Genomic DNA, 19,348 nt, shown 5'->3' on the forward strand with positions numbered 1-19,348 from the left:
TTATTAATTATGTACATAATCTTCTATATTGTCTTCTAAAATGATTTTTACGAAAGATATATATTTATTTGCTATTTTACCTTATCTGAAATATACTATACATCTCAATAATAAATAATATTTTTGTTACAATGAACATATTCACTATAAGTTCTAACAACTTTGGGAATTCAATTTAAATACTTGTATTTGTGTTCTAGTATTGCTTTTACATATGGCATCGTTTTTATTGGTATGGAATATATCGAGCTCTAAGATGTTCACATACTAAAAAGATAAGTATTGAAGTAATTAACAGAGTAATTTCAATTTTTGATAAATTGTATAATACGTAATGGGTATTGTTTTCCACTTCTCTCTAAATTTCCCGAGTATTATAACATGTTTTTAGTAGTTTTTCAATTAGCTAAATTGTAAAGATTTTAGTGCACACTTATTCAAGTCACTTGTATTGTAAAGTGTGTCAAATAAGCACATACAGCACTCCATCTCGTCCGTGTTGTCCGGGCAGTCCGGCAAGCCGTCACAGAATCTTGTGTTTGGAACACACGTGTTCACCGTGCCTGCGCAGAGCCTCTCCCCCGAGAAACACGCTGTGAAGAAAGTATGAAGAGGTCAGTACATCCCAAAAGCTGTGCCTGATTGTTCAATTAGAAATTCATAGGTTGAATGAGTCACCTAAAGCCTGATAGACGACGGGAAATATGTGTGATTTTATCATAAAACCGACCATGCGCACTTAGAAGTCTGAAGCTTAACATCAGCAGTTTGTGTTCCTCTTAGGACACTTTAAATTGATCTGTTGGTCGTCGGATTTGCCGCACCTATTTTTTCAAAATGGATTTTTTTTTTTTACCGCTCGCACTAATTTTTGTGTCCTTCTGTAACCATAGAGCATGTATTTTTTTAATTTGTGAAAGAAAAAAAAACAAAAAAAACGCGATATATCAAAAACGATTTTGACGCTGAATACGCATGACAAATATAGTGTTTCGTAACCTTTTTAATCGATAACTGCAGACGCTAAAAAATTCGATCGAGACGACCAAAAAACAAATGGCTTACTGCGCGAGCAGTACATGTTTCGCTGTCGTGACCGTTTTAACAAATTATTTGAATGTATTTGTTTACGTTCGAACATGCATCTATTAGCAGATACCGTTGAAGCATGTTCGATTTCAAACAACATCGGGAAACATGACGTAAGTTTTTTTATAAACTGTTCCTCATTAAACGGGCATATGGACGGTATTTCCCTATATGTAGGCAAATTTTTCCTATAACACAATTTTAAGTGAACAAAAAATAAACATAAAATCATTAAATGCTGGTTTTAAAAGTTTCACAGGGACAACGTTTTATCATTTTTAAAATAATGGTTGACGGAACATGTTTAACAGCTAGGTCCTTGTATTTCAGAAACATCAAATAAGTTCTTTGTAATGTATAAATTTATTTAAGAAAAATACAATACCGTACTAGCCATCGATATGCCTCTTTTAAAATAAGATTGCGATAATGGAATATATGCATGACCTTTGTCCGACTGTCTGTCAATATCATTTTGATGATTGTCCCTCTTCAAGTGCTATTGCAACATGGTATACCTTTTCACAGCTTGCAACATGGTATACCTTTTCACAGCTTTCACTGTTTAAAACTTCAAACGAATATAAGCAAATATATATGCTGACGTGTTTTTCCATTAATACAATATAAACATGTGTCCCTCACTTCAATGATATGGTTAACATGTATATTTCGTGGTCAAAGTTCATATGCAACTTACTCCTATAAATATGAGGTCGATATATATTCTTTGTATAAGAATTGATTTGAATGTAAAATATAGCTGTTTAAACCTGTATCTCTTGATAATGCAATATTTTTCTATCGAAATGTATTGTTTTGTTCTTCGCTCTTCGCTCGCTCAAGAATTTTCCTGTTTTCAAAAAAAAATCCGTAGACCAACAAATCAATTTGGAGTGGCCTTAACTAAAAATAATACAAGAACTATGCCATCAAAACCTTGACTAATTTCCCCTTATTTCCATGTAAGCTATGTTAAAGCCTAAATGACGTGGGGTATATTTATCATTTGGCATGAAAACAGAGAATTGCACATATAACTTCGTGGTCGTGACATATTTGAAGCTTCAATTTGAGCGCTAACTAATTGTCGAAGTAATTATTTGCTTCATAAAGTTGTCACATCTAAATGCGGACATGCAAACCCCCATATCTTAAGTTTATCCATACAGTGTAAGTTACCTATAGAGAAAACAGTATAACGTTCTCATGTTTCTTTTTTATCCATATCATTTAAAGTCAATATATGTTCGCTATTACCGATATAATGCTAGCATCCGAGATTTTACTGAATCAAGAAGGCTACAATAAGCCGATATTGCTCACATGTGTAATTGGGTATGTACAGTTTTGAACTGAGAGGTATGATGTTAACACGCTTTGTGGCGGACCACTTTACAATTTAACATTCAAATATTATGCATCTGACCATTGCGATTTTACAAATGTTTGTTTACATTATTGGTTAACCTGCTGTTAATCATATGACCCCTAGGTAATTGCAAGTTTAGACCCCTGAACTAACTATAAAGAGGACAACTTTACAATAAAACATCTGATTTCAACCCTTTGATCATTGTGTGTATTTTGCTTTTAAAAATTCTACTTTGAGCTCTGGTGACCTACGTGTGCAGCGGACCAAAAACCATCTGAACATTTATGACAGTGTGTCATCTAACTTATTTAAGGATCATTCCTGTGAATTTTTCTTTAAATCTTCTCAGTGTTTAGAACTTGTTGTCGCTTGAATGAAAAGTTGTCGGACGACTGACGTCTGAAGACACACGAACGATAACAGGTCGTCTCAATTGATCGATCTGAGCTAAAAACAACATAACCATCCACGTCTAAAACAGTTTATTTACAAACAGCAGCATTATGCGGCACACAAATGTGACAAACCATAGTTTGAGCAGCGAACTCCCATTGTAGTTGAACAGCTGTAAGAATATGCCGTGCAGGAACCGTTACTGCACGAGAGCTGCACGGTGGAGCCATACGGGTATCTGGAGATCCTATATGCCTCCACACGACCCCTGAAATTTTCACATTCAATGATGACGATGACACCGCATAATGCTGCTGATGTTCTAAGTATAAATAAACTACGGTAAAAATAATATTGTCAAGAATTTCAAATATTGGCTTTTTACAAAATTAATTGAAAAACAAACTTCTCAGCTTTATGGTATGAAACAAAAATTGTTTGTATTGTTCAATATATATATATATATATATATATTACACAGGCTTCTCAAAGCGTTTGGAAAACTGTTTAATGATTTCAACAAATTAAGTCGAGGGCCACCAAATTATGATACAGAATATCAAAGTCTGAGGCTTTTGGTCTGATGAGAAGATCCAAAAAAAATAGTTTGCATAATAAATATATAAATCGTCTCAGCTCCGTTGTGTGGCCAGTTTTGACCAAAGGACATGATTTAAGCCAAAATTATATAAGGCCACAATAAGATGTTTAAGAGTTTTTATTTTTAAAATCCATTTCTAACTCTGGTGACCAATATACGGAGCGGACAATAACGAGTTTAATTCTTTGAAATAGTATTATCCTAGGATGATTCCTGGTGAGTTTCGTGAACAACGACTCAGGGTTTAGATCAAGACATACAAAAATGGAGGACGCACAAACGGACAACGCAAGATCGACGTAGGCCATCTCAGAAGCTCACATTGTACACAACAGTTGAGCTGAAAGTGTATACATACACAAATCCATCCAGTTCACAAATGGTGTTGGAGACTGCAAACGCAGTTGCATTAGATGACGGATAGCAGACTTCTTTCCACGCCCCATCCATAAAATAGCGCACTTCGCCGTAGGTTCCATCACCCCCAGATAGTTCAATAGCACCGTTTGGACGACGTGCTGGAAAGTACATACATATTGTAAGAAACATTAATTTGCTTATCGTGTCATGCTTCCCCTTTCTTTTTTGGACGATTGTAATTACTCGTTCGACACATATACTACAACATACCAGCCAATAGAAGCAAAAGACATGTGATGGTCTGGAAATGTGGCATGGTCTCTTACCTTTCCACTTGTCGCAGAAAACATAAAATTTCAACAATTTCTGATAAATTGCAGTCTACTTTTAAATTACTGAAATTATGAGATCAAAGCCATTTGTTTTTTTTTCAGACATTTGTTGTGTTTCAGTACATACATATTTGCGTTTGCGTTGTGTTATATTACAAGACTTTGCTCTATTATTTAATTCCTTGGTTTGTATGATACCTAAGCAAACTCAACTCCAAAAACATTGTTAATTAGTTAATTTAAACCCGGTTAGTTCAGCCTTATTGCACCGACAATCTAATGCATTTATCCGAGACACTCTCGATCCCCTTTCCTGTGGTTTGTGGTTGGAAATCTTGAGAACACTCCCACAAAATATATCAAACTTGACACATCTGGGCCTGTACCTTGCATTACGCTTAGTGAACTGTAAAAACTTACCACAGTTAGCCTCGTCTGTACCGTCAAGGCACTCCCTGTTTCCGTTACAGACAAAGGTCTGAGGAATACAGACAGAGCGGTCTGCACACATGAACATGGAAGTTGTACAAGCTAAAAAAAGAACAATACATTATATACTTAGTTTACAATTGACAATTGTTTATTCATTAAATAAATATATTTCTGAAAATATATTTAATAGCATTCTTTACAAGAATGTGTTCATTAAAAAGGTAATAAGATCAAATGAAGATAATTTAAGAAGCTATAACTGCACAATTCTAAGCCGATTAGCTGATTGTCACCTTGGTCGAGACAGCATGTCATGCATAGGGGCTTGTGCAATGTTTCGTGATAATTGGATAAAAAAATAGTTATAAAACGAAAACAGCAAAAGAAGCTGAGTATTTTAAGATCGTAAATAATTTGGTTGATTATCAAATAATACCATCAAACAACTAATGGTGACTTTTTTAAAAATTAATATTTTGTTGCTGATATATTAACAATACGTACATTTAATAAAATTGTATCATATTTGTATGTAAAAAATATTTAAAAGACCAACAACTCCATCAATCTTAACCCAGATAGCATACACTGTGCTATTAGGCAAGCTCCTTCTTGGTAGCTGATATCGTCAATGGCAACAGTGCCGGGCCAGGCTGTAGGGGGTTCAGAGACGATGGCGGTGATCTCCAGGTACACCTCCTGATTACCACGTACTGGAACTCCGCCCTGAATCCAAGTATTGATCTTTCGGTTCACCTGGTCATACCTATAAGTTAGGAATATCATAAGAGTACGTGGTTGCACGACAAGGGACATGTATATATACAATACCCACTTAGGAAACTATCTGCACATGTTCAACGTAATTTTAAATAGTTGAGCTTGGAGTACACGACTTTATGAACAAAGTTTAAATATTGTGAATGCAAAAACTAACGTTATTGCTCTTAATATATTTTGGAAAATATGTAATCCTGAAAAACTAACAATATGTCACTTACACTTGTATTTACATACTGTAGACGATTTATAATTTAAGGACAATAGCTACTTGACAAATTGTAGTGACGGAATAATTTGAAAATAAACGCATGTGTACTGCTTTAACATTTGGATAATTTTTGTCTCAGATCAATACCAAAAATGAATTCTTATTTGAGCGCAATAACTCTCGTGAATGTCAAAGGAGTGAGGCAACCGTTTTACACCGATATTGCAAGCCTCGCCTTTTAATGTGCCAAATCAGATTCGTCTGATATCACATGATATTAAAAGTAACCAACCATATATTCTCTGTTGACATCTCTAGTTTTCAAAAATCTTGCTTTTACTTAATTTGTAGTAATAATGTTTTCTTATTTCAAACACTGTAGCAATTAACCCGTATGGTTTACATACCAGCGCAGCTCCGTTACACCATTGCTGTACAGTAGGCGGACATAGATCTGCGCGGACAAAGCGTCTGGTTGAGTGGCGGTTCCGTTGAGGTAGTACCAGAACTGGATGCAGCCATCTGTGTTGAAAGTCTCCCTCGGTGAACTCAGATATCCCGTATGAGGAGCGAATGACGAAGAGTGGACCAGCCATTCGGAGAAGTGAGCAAAGTGCCCTTATTTAGAACAAAAATACAACTGGTTACTTTTAATGGCCATTATTTTAACAATAATACACGTTGAAGAAATTGTATTGATTTAGTACAGAAATAGGACATTCGTTTAGGTAACTAACAATTTTTATTTGTTTCAACATAATTATATTGTTAAAAATTGGCCACACAAGATGTTACACATGCGTTATCCTGTTAGATAATGTAAATAAGTAAAGCATATAAATTGGTAATTTGCAAAGGTGAAAATATTATGTGAATTTTTTAAAAAAGCTATCAGCAACTGATAATCATTATTTAAATAAAAATATATTTCTATAATAATAACATATGTTACCAATTCATAGCCAATAGTTTTCACTGTCAATACTAACAAAAAACAGAACAAGAGCTTTGTCACAAAATTGCATATGGGGACAGATATATTTGATGGTGAGATGGAATACAATTTTTGATTAATCGATCAATAAGTTGTCATTCACTAATTAACTGTTATCGAATTTGGGTTTCAGCGAAAGTAATTGATATACCCAGCCCTCATTCAATCTTATACCCTCGTCACATCGTGCGGATGTTCTTAATGCGTTCTTAAGGCTACACAGGTAGGATCGCATAACAACGGCGCGGGGTCGTCAATCAAATGCATGAAGACGGTATCCAAGGCAAAAGCGCCAGGGATACGGCGACAACTGTGGGTGTATTGTCTAGATGTATTTAATGCAAACATCAAAGTTCGACAACCGTTCATTGTCCCAGTTAAAATGCCATTAGATCTCCCTTAGGACGCTATAAACGCAGTGGCAACGCAAAGAACATCAGCGTGACATGGGACAGAGGTTGTAGAGTCGCCGTTGAAGCCCGAAGAAATTATTCATAACATGTTTATACCATAAAGACAGACAGATTGATAGGCAGGTTGGTTAATTCAGTTTAACGGGTATAGATTTTTATTATATAAATTAAATCAAGCAGTCATATTGTGATCTGCAAAAAGCATAGCTTTCATAAAAATAAATATTAATATTTTGCCTCGATCATCTCCGAACGTATTGTCGTATGGTGGTATCTGATGCGCATATCCACCTCGTCTACGCCATTGACCGTCGGCATTGGCGACAAGAACATTTGAATCAACAAGGTTATATCCGCATGCTGCTTCATCCTCAAAGTCACATGGGATCAGGTACACTGGATATAGGCACAGACAGTTGAATATGAAATAAATATAACCTGAAAACTCCGTTATAATTCCAACCCTCATTTGTTTCTAAATATACTAAGTTACATGGCTATAAATATTTATTTTGATGAAACGCTCAATCCAAATAGAGTTTGAACGTAAAACGTTAGACTAAACTGTTTACATAATTATCTTTACTGTCAAACACGGCTGTCCTTTTAGAAGTATTTTAAAAGTATTTTAAAAAGAATGCCATTGTTTCTAACTTTAATAAACACTCCCTTCTTTAAAATAGTTAAAAGCCACCGAGAACTTTTATAAAGGAATATCAGTAAATTTAGAATTAATAAATTGAAAATGTAAAATCTCTCATACCTAAACACTGAAGAAAAGCGCATAAAAATATTTAAAACATATAAATCCGACCTACAAAATATCTAACAAACAACAACAACAAAATAATAAACAAATAAAAATGAAATATAATATTGCTAAATGAAAACATGACAAAGTTATATCAAAATAAGTATATAGGCTCGATTTATAGCTGTTACAAAAAGCTACTACATAGAACAATAACTTATAAAACTTTAAAAGTTATATCTTCTTACTTTCTCCACACACTGCCGTGCTTTCATCTGTTCCATCATCACAGTAATTACTACGGTCACATTTATTGTGGTCATCATAACATTTACTGCCGTCGCTACATTTGTAAGGCGTAGTTGGTGGGCACACTGCAATAAAAACCAGATGTGCTGAACATTATTTACATTTGTTTTTATTTAAGGTTTACATATGCAAGATGACTACTGGAAATGTATCAAATGTAGCAACTACTATTTATGTATTCATCGAAAGCAAAAGAATACTTTTAAATGATAATTTCGACTGTGTGGCTGTTTATTACTTAAAACCACTCATTGTTATAATTGTAGGTATATTGCCTATACGTTTATTTGTCCAGTCCTGTTGCAGTATTTCTGTAACTTTCATTATATAAACAGAATTTGACTCCTGATCATGTATCTGGACTTTATTTTTCTTCTGCATGTATAATGTTTTCCGTCTTTAGATATCAAAAAAATTCAATGCAATATTACGGTAGATCACCTGATAAGTTTAAATCGCACCGTCCGGTTGACAAGACTATGTTGTCAATAGCCACGAATGGCTGCCTGACAAAGGGATCTTCTGTATATCCAAGGAGACTAGCGCTTATCAAGATCTCCCATGAGCCTGCAGGAATTGCAATCTGTAACGGACATTGGAAATGAGCGATTTACATATATCAGTGCATTAACTATTACATTTGTTAAACCATTACTATTAATATAAATAAATGTATACAATAAATGAAATGTTACCGCTCTCCTGTGGTTTTCTGCAACAACTTAAGATTTATTTGTATTTTTTCTTGAATGTATTTAATTAACAAATTGTCTTGTTCTCACCTGACCAGGTCGCCAACGGCCCTTCCCTTGACTGACAGCATAATCGCTCCAGTTACGGTTTTCTGCGCCTTCTGTTGACAAGACAAGAACAGAGAGAGATTCAAGGGAGCCAGCGTACGTGAAAAACAAACACGAGGCCTCCCTAAGCTTGAACTGTTTGGAGCTGGCAACAGACAGGGATAGGCTGCCTCTTGAGGTGATTTTTGTCATAAGCATGTGGTCAGCAACGGCTGAAATAATACAAGCAGTTGAGGTTTAAACGAAGCTTGCAAAAGGCAGATATATATAGATTGTAAGATGGTTCTAGACATAAACTAAGACATAAGTATGTGGTCACCAACGGCTTAAATAAAACAAGCATTTAAGGTTTTAACGAAACTTGACACAGAAAGAAAGTATATGAGGTAGGTTGGTTTTAGATATGCAGTTTGTCATCATTTTGTGCTCACGCATGGCTGAAAATGAAAATCATTATTTATGTTTGAAAATAATTTATTGCTATTTTCTAATTATTGCAACAGAAATGAAAAGGCCTGTTATATAAGCAACATTTTGCGTGACAGGAAATGACCATCTTCAACTGAAACAATATCAGTTTAAGCTTTTATGAAAATTGATACAGGTATCTAGCTTGTTTTTCTAAAAGTAAAGTGTACCTTCGGTGTAAGGCCACAACATGCTCCAATAGTTGATACTAATTTGTTTTGTGTGGATCTTGTAAAAAGTCAGTGTAACGACACATGCTTATCTATGCAATTTGAATATCTTATTATGACAACCTAAAGCGGAGTGTTCAGTTCACCTATGTGTTCGAATCAATTATGGAAAAACATTGATAACATTTCAGATTATTGAGAGCAGTTTATTTACTTCGAAACCTTTCCTGGTTTAACATTGTATGTGTTGTTCTTTAATAGACAAATTATTGTGAAAAAAATAATTTTGCACATGATTGTAAACATGTGATATAGTATTGTAATGTGTTTCCAAATAAATTATCATGAAATCTAGTTTGGATTTTTACAAAGATTACCTGGTGAAATAGTAAACGTGTTGTTTCCCTGTCTATACGTGTGGGACCTCTCGCGTGTCCACTCTAAAGAGGAAACCGGGCTAGCCGTATATCCGCAGTCTGAGGTCGAGAAGTTACACGAGATGCTGAAGCCTATCGAAGAGATACAAAAAACATTTGCTCTACAAAACATGCGTTGCAAAGGAAATGGATATATTTGGTAAATATTGACGATTATCAAAATTATTTGAATAATGTTTTTTCTTTATTAAAAGTCAGTATGTTTTCTACGAAAATTAATGCAAACAGATTTATTTTCGTGTCAAATTATTAACGGACGTGGGTGGAAAGTTAAGCCTGCTTTTTTTCGGATGGAAATCAATTATTGGTAAACTTATCATCTAAGATTATAATTATGTGATAGGACATGAACACAAAACATTTTTATTTCACCACCTGAACAAGAATTTTATTTTGAAAATAAAATATTCTCTTTGAGAATCTGCCTCAGTAAGATGATACGTTTGCATTCAGTATCGTTTAAATGTATAACGAGTAACATTATTTAAACATTCATTATCGCTTACCACAATCAAGTTCATCTTCACCACCAAAGCAGTCCATGACCTTATCACACACGCGCCTGGTCGACAAACATTGCTCGGCGCAGCGTGGCTCACACGCTAAAACTGCAAGAAAACGTATTGTTTTGGATCTGTATGTAAAGTATTGCTGACCGCTTAAATACATACTTTAATTCCTATAACCATAACTATTAACTATTAGTTATAGATACCATTATTTAAAAAAATAGACCGAATCTCACACATACCTGGACAATGTCCTGATAACATTCCAACTTCCTCAATCTTCACTGATGCATTCTCCGACAAAAACGAAAGTCTGAAAAAAAGAGTGTCATTTATACATAACTATCTAGAAACCCATAATAAGTTATTGATATTCAGCAAAAATAAACATGTTTATACAACAACAACAACAACATTTATTCAGCAATAAAGCTTACAATAAAGCTTCTAGCCTTCAATGGTGAATATAAATATTTACTCCTGGTTCAAATGAGTGTATGTATTATTTGATAAAGAAGGACGCAAACTATTAACCGTAATGACTTTGATTAATAGTCTGAAATCTAAAAATGAAAGTGTGTATTTGTTAATTGATTGAATGTAAAAAATTTGTAATGTAGATATGATTGTGACATATTAAAAATGATAATATATGTCAGTTAAAACAAAAACTAAAATACAAAACACGTAAATATGAATCAAAAGTACACGTTAGACACACACAAGTATGCACATATACACAATTTTATTAAAAAATTTTATAATTTTTTTTATAAAAATGTGCCTTTCCAAAAATAAATAATGAATTATTGCAGTATAATATAAAGAGAGGAAAAAAACGTTTTCAGAAACTTATCTCTAGTTTTGAAATAAATCATATACTTATCATAAAAGTATATTATTTCTTTATCTTAAACATGTGTTTCTTATTAAATTCTACATCGATTCCTTTTACTTTTCCAGAGTTAAATTTAACTTATATTATGTATGATGTATTTGAATACATGTGTATGGTTTTGTATTAAGACTGTACACATTCTTTGTAAAAAAATAGTGTTATTCTATTTGGCATCGCAGTCCGGCCCCCCCCCCCCCCCCCCCCCTATCCTCTGCACCTCTCACAACATTAAAAGCTGTTAGTAAAAAATTAAACAAGCAAACACAAATTCACGGCCGTTAATCACGCGCGCCACTTCTTTTTTGAGATGCATTAATAAATGAGCCAATGCTGTTTCCGAGGTGGCGCTCAGGTCCGGATGTTTTGAAATTTAACTGATATTTTGACAGGGTGATTAGGTTTAATATGTTTTTCAACACATCTCTCATTATTTTCAAAATCGGCAAATGTAGTGCGATTAAGCGATTAAAAATTCATCTACAAATGTACAGAAACATACAATCACAACCCAGTTGGAAACGTAAGGACCTCTAAAAGTTGTGTCATGGTTGAAATCGTAAAAGCAAATCAATGTCTTTTGCCTGTGTGACGAGCAAATTCCAAGCCAATTAAATCGCTCATTACATAAAACGATTGCTTTTAACCCTTACAAGTAAAAACGTGCACAAAAACATCGGCTTCTAGCCGGTTTAATAGATAAATTTGCATTTTTCAAAAAGAGATGGAGCCAATGCAAAGGAGGTTGCGCTCAGATTATGAGGTGGCGCCAATGCACATTTATAGCTAAAAGTAAAAAAAAAAATGTATGTTGTGGTTTTTATTATGTTTATTATGTTAACAGGATTTACTTTTTTTGTAAGTTGACTACTTTAGCATATTTGAGTCGCGTGCCTTTTCAATTAACAAATGTAGTTTTTTAATAATATCTTGATTGATTTAAACGTTCGTCTTTGTAAGGGCCACAAATCATCGTTTCAAGAAGAAGTATTATCTCATGTTCTGCAAAGATTTGGGCCTTCGTATGTACGTTGAAAAATAAATTAAATATAACAAATAATATTATCTATCAAATTTACGTCATGTGATAATGCCATTGCGATACGACTGTTAATTGATACATCCTGCATTAGCACCACCTCGTATCATTAGCGCCATCTCCTAAGCATTGGCTCCATATCGTTTGGAGAAAGTGCAAAATTATCTACTACGGCGGCAAGAAGCCAATATTGTTGTGCATGCAGCATCTAATGTATGTTGTACGCAATCGTTTGATGCCGTTCGCGATTTAATTGTGTGGAAATTCTCTCGTCACACAGGAAAACTCATCGAAATGCTTTTTTAAACTCCACCATGCCACAACTTATAAAGGTTCTCACGTTTTTAAATGTGTTAAGAATGTATGTTTCTGTACATTTTGGATGAAATAATCTTCGCTGAATTGCACTACATTGCCCGATTTTTAAAATAATGCGAAATATGTTGTAAAAACATCCAAAACCTAATCACATTGTAAAATTATTCATGCTATTTCAAAACATCTGGGCCTGAGCGCCACCTCGGAAGTTGCATTGGCTCATTTATTAATGCATCTCAAAAAAGAGGTGGCGAGCGTGATTAACGGCCGTAAATTTGAAAGAAAATTTCTCGCAAAAACAGTTCTTGACAAAACACACCCTTTACAAAAGTGTTGTTACAGAACAAACACAGCTTGAAAACAGTTCGATAAGCTTAACATTCCCTGTATATATATTTCTGGTTTATTTTATTATGCTTTTTGTTATAGACTGGATTTTCACTAAGGTTTCCCAAAATTCAAACAGTAGGTTCCGCAAAATTATTTCTGCAGAATAACCCGCACTTGATTTCCATTCTTGTTTATATAATACAAACGGCATATCGTGTTAGAATAATATTTCGTGATGAGCCTGTTTGTTTCTGACTGCAGAAAACACAGAAATATGACTAACTTCCCCTATAGAACATTGCATATGATGCATATATTCAATCAAACCTGTTTAAAACACGGGCTGTAAATGTGCCAATTAACCCTGTGCCATTTCCGTTATGGTAGAATTTACGCCGCTTAATGTTGCCCGTCTTATCTTCAGCTTCTACGACAAGCGTGTCTTCCATGCCAGCGGAATACACTACTGATATACAGGTGTCACCGTTAGACCAGTTCACTGCATTCATCGGAGCATCTAGACGCCCAGGAACGGAGGTTGAGATTGACCCATCTACGAAATAAAATACATATCACGTCACATGATAAATACTGAAGATTAAAAAAACACGCTTAAGTAGCCAAAACATAACAAGAACATATTTCACATTTGACAAAATCTTGTACTGACCTTGCAACTCCCAACTTCCACTGGTTTGAATGTATCCACATGTTTCCGTCTCGAAACTGCAAGCTACTGATTTCACTACAAACATATAATGAGGCATTAAATGTATATCAAAATGAAAATATATTGCAGAAATATAGTGTTTCATATTCACTTTATTTGTGAGTGTTTAAAAAAAACCTACACAAGGAACAAATATATCAACACCCGAATTAACAAAACAACAATGTGTTATATAATCATTTACTTGTACATTCCAACATTCAACTCGTTCAAAATACAAGCAACTCATACATACTTGACCATTCGATCATATTTAATTATGTGTCTGAAAATAGAATACCTGGACAAGGTCCCTGGAACACCTTTACATTGTCGATAGCAATGTCTCCAAACTCACTGTCTCCTCTCATAGATCGGAAGAATATATCTCCCTGGAAACCATCTGGCAAGACATAGCAATCAGACTCCAGCCATAGATCAGTGTTGAGCGAAAGGATGCTACGAACAGGTCCTAAGCTCGAGCCTCGTGCTTGAATAAATGTCTCAAGTCCACCGATGCCTGCGCCGAGCATGTGATAGGAGAACGTGTAGTGCGCGTTGGTGCTGTCTGCTGGCATGGTAACGTGGAACCACACAAGAGAAGTGTGACCAGCATCGCCCATTGAGTTGTCAACATATAGATAGTAGCCTGAAGGAAACCATAGCGATAACACGCAAAATGATAAAGTGACCCGATGATTGCGTAGACAGAAACCCAACAATGAAACCTTTTAATACAAATCAAAGAAATCCCTCAAGCAAAAGCAATCCTTAATGTCACTTTATCTAAGCGTGAAAATAAAAAGTAACACGAATAAACAACACAATACTTTATGTAACAGGTAAATCAGCATTCTTCGAATTTTAAACAATAGTTATTTCATTACCATGTAAACACATTCGCACAGCAACGAGGTACATTTCAAATGTTTGGAAATGGATAAAGAGATAATTATTTAAAAAAGACTGGTCTAAAAACCTGTTGGTGAGCCATCTGCGTCTGCCGAAGGCCCAGTAAGCGGGGTATCAGTATAACCAAAATGACGGGTCCAAATGAAGCCAGACCCAGCTGTGCAATTCACATCGTAGTCACACAGGTGTGGGTTGGTGAAGCTGCACATGCTCAGATCCTGAAGCCCCACTGAAAGGAAACTGACGGTGCTTTAAGGTGCGTTTTATAGTTGGCGATTGTTTGGTGATGACTCAACGCCACAGGGAAGGTGTTGAACAATGGCCAGAATGTTTAAAAGAAGATTTTTTGGCAGAAACGCGTGTGTGCTAATTGTAAGAAGTTATCCTTTTAAGAAAATCAATTGAAAGATTAATTTCTCTCTTGATGGCTACTACTTTTCAAAGTTGAACTGTGTTCAAGTATTCGTAATTTCCTAAAACAAATTTCAAAAGATGGGTAACGTACTTGTGCAGTCCTTCCTCATAAAGGACACATCATCAATGTAAATATGCTGGTAATTATTTGACGTTCTAGTTCCCCTTTGGGTTGCCACAAAGTCAAACACAGCAGAGTCGTAAGTCTCTTCTATAGGTATGTTAAATAAAGCCCAGCTTGTTTCAGTCGTATCTATTTCAAACACACGAGTGGAATTATCGGGATACTTTGTCTCTATTGTAAGAACGATTGCATTTCTCGAACTGCCGTAGCCTGCTGTGTAAATGTAGTAAAATTCCATGCACTTGTAACGATCATTTTCGTGTAGGAGGTCAACCGCTGGTGTTGATAATTTAAACTGTTGGCCTTCTTTTCCATAGTAGTTGAAAAGATACATGGAATAACCTGAAATAAAAAAACAACAAATTCAATAATGCATAAAACTATTAGTAAACAAAATTGTTAACTTAATTTTTTTACTGTGGAAGGCATTGTCAAACCTAGTACTAAGATAACACTTTCTTTCTACTTACCTTGTGCATTTACATTGCTGTGGTCCATGTTGCTTGACCTGAACCATTTCACGATGTAGTTGGACTCTTTTACAGTGTAGTTACATATTGAAGACACCTCAAAGTCACATGCAGCAGGATCTGAAATGAACATTATCATAAATATTACATAAATATAATGATTTTGTTGTTGCCTAATGTCTTTTTCATAACAAAACATGTCTTATTTTAAACATAGCAATAATTGCACGATATTTTTGTTACTATAGTTTAAAACTATGGCCCTTTTATAACATGATTGTGATACAATTGTTTAAATCATTCTACATATAGTATACCATTTAATTGACATATACACTGCCCCAGACATTTTCTAAATGCCATGAACTAAAATCAACATCATCATTTTCATTTTTTGCCGAATAAAATATAAATGTGAATACACATGATTCAATAAACAATCAGAGTGTTATAAACAAAAATATTTATTTATTTAACATTCTTCGAGTAGATAAGATATCGTCCAACGGAAAAGTCAACATATCTTTGAAATGTATACCTCTGAGTACTGACAATCATAATGAAAATGTAATTTAAAGGTTCGTCTCAAACTTTGCTAATTCTAACACTGGTCGCCGTCAACAATTGTTAAGGTCAGCTGCTCGCAACAAAGGTATATTTGGATCATTGCATGTGAATAGTTGTGTCCTGATCTCACACAATTCATGGTGATGGTATAATAATATTTCAATTGCATCGTTAAACAAATTTAGAAATAGTTTGCTTCACAGGCTATATGCAATTCATGTTCAATGACCGACCAACAAGCCAACCGATTAACCAGTCCAACACAAATAAAATAACTCCAATATCCCCCTCTCTCGCTGTTGTGTACCATAAGCAAAATAATTTGGAAATCGGACATACATCATTTAAATGGGTTCAAATGGTTAGCGATAGTCAAGAAATGTTGCAATACACTTGGACCCCATGTGCTAAAGCGTCCAATCGTCACGGATGAATGATTGTATCGTGGGCCTGCACAGAATGTAGTAAAATGATACGATTTAATATTTTTAATCAAAACCTTAAGTCATTACAGAGATATTCAAGTTTGGAAAGTGTTTTTTGGTGAATCAGATGATTCCATCAAAATTTTTAGTTGAAACCACTGATTGTCGGTATAAATGGGGCTTACGTGGGCACTGTGTGTTTCCTAAACTGATGTCATCTAGGTAGATCTTTCCTGACGATAAACCAGTCTGAAGAATGAAGCTCACCTCCGTGAACGCAATTTGGGCAGGAATAGGGAGGCAAATTTTTTCCATTGCCATATCAAATCTAGACTGTTTATCTGAGAACAGCAGTCTGGACCCAACTTTAACCTAGGTGAAAAACGCATGAATCTATGTTTAAATCGACATGTTTTGTAAACAAAAAAACATTCTCAATTAGTATGAACATTAGGATAAAAATGCTTTCAAATTGCTGGTTTAAAGCAAAATATATTACAAAAAAACAAACAATTTACAATAAATTAATGGAAACAAATGGCGATTCATTATAATCTTAATTATAACGACTTCAGATATTATGACCAATGCAAGATTGATGAAGATATATTGGGAACTTTTGATATAGTCCAACAGAGTCTGTTCCAACCGGAAAACACATAAAAAGAAAAACCAACTGGGGTGAATTTTTTCTTATAAGGTCCTCTACCACCTGTTAGTTGGGGGCATTATCACATTCCATAACATTTACTTTGAGTTGCAAGTCGTTGGTTCCAATTCCATAACCAGACTGATAGTATAAGAACGTCAGGAACCAGGGCAGTGATGCATTCAGATTAGGGGTGGACATGTGGAATGGATACTCCACATATTGAATAGCATTTACTGCATCCCCAACGAGCATATCTGTATTCATACAACACAGTAAATAGAACCACATTAAAATATGAGGGTGATTTTAAACTTTACTGGTATTTGTTAAACGTGTTATTTTAATTTGAAGCTCAAAGTGTCCTTTAAAAACCATGTAAAATGACACAGAAATGGACATTGAAAACTACAAGTATCCGTTTACACAAACTGATTAATAATTGTTTCCCAAGAAAGTCAATATAAAGCATTTTACTTTCTGCAATGGACCACACATTCTGTTGTACACAGATGGAGTCTCCAATGGCACACACATCAAGGTTGTCGAATCGGCAGACACTCTTTGGGAAGGAGGCTAAAACAGCCACAAATATATATGGACGGAATGAATTTAAAAAATCATTTTGAAGACCTTGAGATATATTATCCCTGTGAAATAAATAAAAACAGTTAAAGCCTATCACATATACTATCAGATTTAATTTTCTACATTATCAAAGAATACAGTTTGCTGTCAGAAGACTTAAAGGTCTGAAGAGTCAGTTAAAAAAATCTTCTAAATTCTATCAAAGTCGTTATAGAAGCGACCCTGCGTCACAATTCTTATCTCAGAGAGATATTTATTTAAATTTGACTTTTAAAACCACACACATACTTACAATGTATAACACTGATTTTGGGACATTATCATTATTAGCACACAGTTGGTCCTGGATTCTAAGTTCCAATAAGTGCAATGTCTTGGTTTATATGAAACTATGATATCTTGTATCAAAATGTAGAATAAATACAAGCGATATAAGAGACATATGAAATGTTGAACTCCACGTATCAACAATACATTATTTGAATCATTTGCAATCGAAATAATATCAAGATAACTGTGAGGTCAACTTAATTGAGTTGAGATAACACGTTTCCAAATATAGTAGAACGCGGTTTTGATCGTAAATACATGGTAAAATTTAGATAAATAATTTTTTTATCCAAATTATAAAAAGAAACATTCCGAAGCTTCATTGGAATATATGGGTTGAATAGATTGTGTGGATTTGAAAAATGCAGCTTAAAAAATCTAGTTAACTGTTTAATGAATCAAATGAATAAATGCGTATGACAGACATATGCAGAATAGATGGTTGGTGACTTTTGATACTATGCGATATCAGACGAGGCCGATATGGCTAAGGAAAGGGTGAGGCTTAACACATAGTATAGTTAACCTCTTTTGAAATCAAAGAGTGATACCATACTTAAAGGAAAATGAGATAAATCATACGAAATCAAGGTCAAAAAGATCATTGATAACGAATGGCTCCTGAAACAAGACACCTACCTGGGCATCCGTTAGCATGAAGCTTCACTTCTTTCAGGCTCATAATAAATGAACTGCTAGATGATGAACCGTTAGATGAGATGTCATTGATAGTTAGCCGCTTGAAATCAAACGCAAGTTGGACGTTCTTTCCGGAGAGATTTGGCAGCTGCACACATGCAGTATACAAACCACCGGACACCGGAAAGTGCCCAAATGGAAGTACTTTCTCTGAACCATTGGTTCCCTGAAACATCCAAGAAATTATTTCGAAGGAATTAATTTAAGTATGCACCAATAATATCGATCATAGCATTAAGTTTATGGTTATATAAAATCGGTTCTTCTACATGACCCTTCTAAATGGCATTTTCCACATGGCAATTTATTGAGACTAATATTAGCATTAATGTAAGCTGAGATATTGACAAATGTAAGTAATTATCAAGGAGGTTATATCGTCCTATCTAACATGTACCCACTGAAGCATTTATTATCTGTCAAATGAAAACATATCATGTTTGACATTGTCATTT

General features: G+C 34.6%; 1 protein-coding gene across 1 annotated transcript in view; it reads right to left on the minus strand.

Annotated features, from left to right (window-relative positions):
* The window catches only part of LOC127844785 (uncharacterized), a 73,362-nt gene that overhangs the window by 11,361 nt on the left and 42,653 nt on the right, over positions 1–19,348 (minus strand). Inside the window, exons 40-62 of the mRNA XM_052375245.1 lie at positions 18,834–19,059; positions 17,754–17,852; positions 17,379–17,533; positions 16,813–16,999; positions 15,636–15,755; positions 15,133–15,507; positions 14,695–14,856; positions 14,017–14,364; positions 13,677–13,751; positions 13,334–13,559; positions 10,667–10,737; positions 10,422–10,523; positions 9,856–9,987; positions 8,823–9,052; positions 8,482–8,623; positions 7,980–8,105; positions 7,218–7,376; positions 5,981–6,191; positions 5,170–5,348; positions 4,571–4,681; positions 3,817–3,976; positions 2,992–3,125; positions 480–593 (exon numbers count right to left, since the gene is read on the minus strand). Of these exons, the coding sequence (XP_052231205.1) occupies positions 480–593; positions 2,992–3,125; positions 3,817–3,976; positions 4,571–4,681; positions 5,170–5,348; positions 5,981–6,191; positions 7,218–7,376; positions 7,980–8,105; positions 8,482–8,623; positions 8,823–9,052; positions 9,856–9,987; positions 10,422–10,523; positions 10,667–10,737; positions 13,334–13,559; positions 13,677–13,751; positions 14,017–14,364; positions 14,695–14,856; positions 15,133–15,507; positions 15,636–15,755; positions 16,813–16,999; positions 17,379–17,533; positions 17,754–17,852; positions 18,834–19,059 (3,844 nt within the window). The remainder of the gene's footprint in view (positions 1–479; positions 594–2,991; positions 3,126–3,816; positions 3,977–4,570; positions 4,682–5,169; positions 5,349–5,980; positions 6,192–7,217; positions 7,377–7,979; positions 8,106–8,481; positions 8,624–8,822; positions 9,053–9,855; positions 9,988–10,421; positions 10,524–10,666; positions 10,738–13,333; positions 13,560–13,676; positions 13,752–14,016; positions 14,365–14,694; positions 14,857–15,132; positions 15,508–15,635; positions 15,756–16,812; positions 17,000–17,378; positions 17,534–17,753; positions 17,853–18,833; positions 19,060–19,348) is intronic.

Source organism: Dreissena polymorpha, chromosome 9, assembly GCF_020536995.1.
Source record: "Dreissena polymorpha isolate Duluth1 chromosome 9, UMN_Dpol_1.0, whole genome shotgun sequence".
In the NCBI taxonomy this organism is placed as follows: domain Eukaryota; kingdom Metazoa; phylum Mollusca; class Bivalvia; order Myida; family Dreissenidae; genus Dreissena; species Dreissena polymorpha.